Below are 5,652 nucleotides of genomic sequence, written 5' to 3' on the forward strand. Positions count from 1 at the left end.
TGAAACTGTACTTTCGATTTGATTTGAAACTGTCTCATTGCTATATGTTTATCAATAAAACTTTGAAAAGAAAAAAATAAATAAATAAAATTATCCATATCTGAGTGTAGAATATTAAGATCTCCTATAATAAGTGGTTTTCCTTTTCTTTGTGTCCATCCTTCTTGAGTACTTTCCCTAATGAGACCTTCTTTATAGATTTTTATATTCTATAATATTTTGATGCTAAATTTTCAGGGAAGATAGCACAGACCTGAAATTTTTGAGCGTTTGCCAATAAAGAAGGTCCTGCTTCAGGTGGGTGTCCTTCAAGATCAAATAAAGGAATCCTACTGACCTTGACTTTCCGTAAAGGGTGGTACCAGGCACCGAAGGCCTTCTTTACTGGAATGGGGCTTGTTCATGTGTGGCCCCGGGGTCCCGGGCCTGACACATAGCAGGTGCTTCAGGAGTATATGATTGGAATGGACAGAGCACTGTGCACAATTTACAGGATGGCCACAGCCCCCAGCCTGGGACTTGGGGCACTAAGCAACAGTGAATAAGGACATACCCATCTCCAAAGTCCCAGCGGTAGAGAAAGGAGGCTGTCTTGAAGAAGTGGCTCGGGTCATGGAGGACAAAGGAGATTTTCAGGACAGTGTTGATGAGATAGGAGCTGGGCCACGGCAAGGAGGTGTTCTGGGCGACCACGATGTTTCCCACGAGGAATTCTGAGAAAGATAGGGGAAGGGTGAGTCTGTGGAGGTGCAGGGAATAAGGAGCCTGGAGTGAGGTCATGCGCAGCTTGTGAACCACCTCTTCTAATCTGGATCTTCTGGCTGTCAGAGCTGGGTGGAGAAAAAAGTCCTACTGGGCCCCGAACATAGAAGCCTTTAAAAACCTCCTGCTCTTGCTGTCTGGGAACTGGTGAAGACCCCCAGTGTATGCTTCTTGCTCAGTTTCTACTTTTTTTTTTTTTTTGGTGGAACCAGGGTTTTGAACTCAGGCCCTTGTGCTTGCCAGGCAAGTGCTTATTCTACCAAACCATTTCCCCCGCCCCTCAGCTTCTACTTCTAATACCTTTTCACCAGGATCTTCAATTTTCTGGCACAAAAAAGACACCCAGAACCAGAAACATGCACAGGCTTTGAAAGGAACTTTTGCTGGGAGGAAGCTCAGGGGCTTAAGTGCCTGCCTGGTAAGTACAAGGTCCTGAGTTTGATTCCTGGTAACAAAAAAAAAAAAAGGAACTTTAGAGCAAGCAAGATAGCTCAGTGGACTAAGTGCCTGCTTAGGCAAGCACAAGAACTAGGGTTCAAACCCCTGCACCACATGCTGCACCAGCCCTACCCCCAGGTGTCCTGAGCCATCGACCGAGTCCAAAAACAAGAGGAGCACTAGAAGTCCGAGCTGCACAGTGAGACTCTGCACAAAATTAAAGAAGAAGAAGGAGGAAGAGGAGGAGAAGGAGAAGAACAAGGAGAAGGAGAAGGAGAAGAAAAGAAAAGAACTTTGGGGAAGCCTCCTTGAGCCTCCATACCCGGGGCTTCTCCATGGACAGAATTAACCAACTGTAGATAAAAAAAGACTTGAAAAACATTGCCTAGGAACTGAAATGCAAGGGCCGGGGAGATGGCTCAGTAGATTAAGCACTTCCCCGGCAAGCGCAAGGGCCTGAGTTCAATCCCCAGATCCATTAAAAAAAAAAAGAAAGAAAGAAAGAAAGAAAGAAAGAAAGAAAGAAAGCAACAGAACTGAATTGCATAAGCATTTTTCTTGTCCTTATTCTCTAAATGATACATTACCAACTATTTCTACAGCATTTGTATTATATCAGGTATTGTAAGTCATCTAGGGATAAAAGGATATAGGAGACTGGACATGGGTTGTGTGCAAATACTGTACTTTTTACATCAGGGACTTGAGCATCAACAGATTTTGGTATCCATGGAGGTCAAGGGACCGATCCCCTGTGGATACCAAGGGATGGCTCTTTCCCCTTCTCCTCCCTCTTCCTCTGCCCCACCCTCAGTACTGGGGATTGAATCCAGGGCCTTCTCACTGAGCTACATTCTCAATCCTTTTTTTATTTTGTGAGACAGGATCTCACTAAGTTACCTAGGTTGGGCTCAAACTTATTATGCTCCTGCCTCAGCCTCCCGGAGTGCTGGCACGCTAGGTGTGCACCATCATGGTCTGCTGGATGACCGTATTTCAAACTGTGACCCATGCCTAGGTAAATGTGTGGTTCTAAGTTCTACTGACTACATTTCAGCTCCCAGTGTTCTGGGCTGAGTCAGGCCACAGCGCTAAGTCTCATTCTCTGAAGGAAGAAAATACACAAAAAATTCAATGCTGATTTTTCCACCACAACAAAAGCAGAAAATAAAATGTGCTCAGTCTCTAAAACAGAATAAAAATGGGGCAAGGGTCAGCCAGATAGCTCAGTGGACTAAAACACCTACTTAGGCAGATGCAGGGGTCAGAGGTTCGACCCCTGGCCTGCTGTGCCAGCCCCGCCCCCAGGGCTCACTGAGATGGCTATTGAGACTGGGCATGGTGGCACAAGCTTATAATCCCAGCGCTTGGGAGGCTGAAAACAGGAGAATCACTACAAGTCTGATCTATGTAGTGAAATCCTGTAGACCCTATAGACCCTGCACTAAAATAAAAAAATAAAAAATAGGGTGAACTTGGTTGAACATTACCACTGTTAATGTTTTGAAACATTGCAAATTATGTGTGGATGTGTTAACATGTACATACATATATTAAACACAACTTACTGCATTGGTCATACAATTCTGCAATTCTGTGCTTTGGTTTTTGTTTTGTTTTGTTTTGTTTTGTTTTGTTTGCGGAACTGGGGATTGAACTCAGGCCCTTGCGCTTGTCAAGCAAGTGCTTATCTACTGAGTCATTTCTCCAGCCCCTATGTGCTTTGGGTTTTTAATATGCAATTTTACAAGCCTGAGTATTTACTCATGACCTTGAAAACTTATTGTGATTATCATTATTAATAGTTATAAAAATTAATTCAATATATTTAACCAGTCCTAATGGCTTTGTACTTAGCTTGCTTATATCTTCTCTTGCTATTGTAACCACCACTGCAGAGAACATCTTAGTGCATAAAGCATTGCTCTGGTAGAGGCCAAGTTCCTGAAAATGAATTCATTATTAAACAATAAGCTTTAAAAAAAAAGAAAAAAAAAAAGCTTCCAAAGAGCAAGAGGGCAAGAAGCTGCTGAACAGAGAGAGAATGAGAGGAAGGAGAGGGAATGACAGCGAGTGTGGTGGGGGAGATGTGAGCAAGAAGCAGGAAATAGAACTGAGGGTGTAGCTCAAAACTGGGGTGCTTTCCTAGCATACATGGAATCCTGGCTTCCATCCCCAACACTGCAAAAGGAAAAAAAGTAAACAACCAGGTCAAAGACTAGCATAATTTCATCATTATGTATTAACCAGGTGATCTCTCTCTCTCTCTCTCTCTCTTTTTTTTTTTTGCGGACCCAGGGATTGAACTCAGACCGTTGCCCTTGCCAGGGAAGCACTTATTCCACTGAGCCATCTCCCCGGCCCCAACCAGGTGATCTCTGAAACGTCACAATTTATATTGCTAGTAGCGGTATCTGTTTTAATTGTCCATTTCAGCACCAGGCTGCCAGCAGTAGGTATTCCTCTTTTCTAATCCTTTTCAGCATAGCTGGTAACAGAAGCAACCTGTGGGTATAATTTCCATATCTGTGATGACTACTGAGGCTAGGTTTTGTTTTTTCCTCTACATCAAGGGTTTGTGGCAAAGTAGCAAACAAGAAAGATGCTCACTTGTGATGGGGACGATGATAGAGCTCCGGGCCACCTGATGGCACATCCAGCAATTGGCAGCAGTGACCCAGACGGAGACTGGGAAGTCCCCAGGCATGGTGCCCACCACACTAATAGTGGAGCTGAGGTCCTTCTCCTCCTTGCCAGTGAGCATGAGTGGGGTGTGGATCCAGTGGAAGCGGTAGATGTGGGTGTTGGTGGGCAGGGCCAGGGTGCCGTTGTCCTTGGCCACCAGGCTGGCTGAGATGATCATTTCCGTTCCCGTGGTGGCAAGGCCATTGGTTGTTAGATCAAGTTCATATAGTCCTAGGAACCCAGAAACAGACTGTGTTTCAGGATGGACGCTCGCTAAGAACCCCTTGGCCACCTGTGGGCCAGCTTCATGACAGCAGAATGATCCCCCTTTATTAGCAGGGGTTAGATCCAAAGCCCCCAGTGGAAAGCTGAAACCGACGGAGCCAGACTCTGTTTACTAAGTTTTGCCTATTTCTACATACTTACGATAAACTTTAATTTATAAATTAGCCAAAGTAAGAGATTAGCAACAGTAAATAACAGTAAAATAGAACTATAACACATATAATGCAAAGAAAATTAGGTGAACCTCACCTCTGTCCTCTCAATATACTGTACAGATCCTAGCTTGGTGACACATGCCTATAATCCTAGACCTCAGGCTGAGGTAAGAGGACTGCAACTTCAAGCCTATCTCAGGCAACTTAGAAAGATCCTGTCCGGAGTTTAAAAATTAAAATTAAAAAATGAAGACACTCAGGATGTAGCTCAGCATAAGACCGTAAGTTCAGTACCTGGTACTAAAAATATGGGGCATTAGGGCAGGCTCTTTACCCTCTGAGTTCTATACATCAGAAGGAGGATTACTGAGAAATGTCAATGCTGGTGGCCTACAGGCAAACGAAACACTGAAAAGTGAAAGCATAGACAAGGGAGGACCACTGCCTTCTGTTTGACCCATAGAAAAATTGAGGGTCAGGCACCTGAAAGGAATTGCTGGAGGATCACACAAAATTCATTTGCTAATCAGGGCCTCAAAGCCTGATTGACTCCAAATCACAGGGTTTTTACAAGTGTCTCCAAGTTAGCTTCTTTCCTTATTAGACCGTCAAAGCCATACTGAGCAAATGTTATGGCTCAGTCTGACCTGAGCAGACTGCTCCTGGACAATGACAGCTTGTGTTGGTCATTGATGGGGCTATGGCTGGGCTATGTCCCCGTGAAACACCCTTCTGCCCCTCCGTCCCTGCCCAGAAATGCCCCTCATCACTTTCATTTGGACTAAACTTTATATGTTGAGCAAACTTCAAGTTTGAAAGATGAAGCTGAGTAAAAGACATGACCATTGTCCTGAGTCTTTATTCTTCGAATATTTGAGTCATCTACATGATATTTTATCAAATAAATAAGGTAAGATCTTTTTATTGCACTGACATCCCCATTCCTTTTTTTTTATGTGGAGATAGGGTCTTCATAAGTGTTTATGTTGCCCTAGTTGGACTTCACCTTGAGATCTTCCCATCTCAGCCTCCCAGAGTGTTGGCTTATAGGCATGGACCACACACTGGGATACAGGTTAAGTTTTTTTAATTTTATTTATTTATTTATGTGTGTGTGTCCAGCTCAGCCCACCAGGGGGCGGGGCTGGCTGGCATGTGGTGCTGGGGAATTGAACCTTGGTCCCTGTGCTTTGCTAAGCTTGTTCTAAGTAGGTGCTTTATTATTATTTTTTTTAATATTTATTTATTTGGCTGGCTGGCATGTGGTGCTGGGGAATTGAACCTTGGTCCCTGTGCTTTGCTAAGCTTGTTCTAAGTAGGTGCTTTA

The 5,652-nt window shown here is 44.0% G+C and overlaps 1 protein-coding gene across 1 annotated transcript in view; it reads right to left on the bottom strand.

Annotated features, from left to right (window-relative positions):
• Tmem130 (transmembrane protein 130) overlaps positions 1-5,652 on the bottom strand; it is a 28,492-nt gene that overhangs the window by 10,439 nt on the left and 12,401 nt on the right. Inside the window, exons 2-3 of the mRNA XM_004629707.1 lie at positions 3,811-4,116; positions 554-713 (exon numbers count right to left, since the gene is read on the bottom strand). Of these exons, the coding sequence (XP_004629764.1) occupies positions 554-713; positions 3,811-4,116 (466 nt within the window). The remainder of the gene's footprint in view (positions 1-553; positions 714-3,810; positions 4,117-5,652) is intronic.

The sequence above is a fragment of the Octodon degus genome, unplaced genomic scaffold, assembly GCF_000260255.1.
Source record: "Octodon degus isolate 3935 unplaced genomic scaffold, OctDeg1.0 scaffold00031, whole genome shotgun sequence".
Classification (NCBI taxonomy): domain Eukaryota; kingdom Metazoa; phylum Chordata; class Mammalia; order Rodentia; family Octodontidae; genus Octodon; species Octodon degus.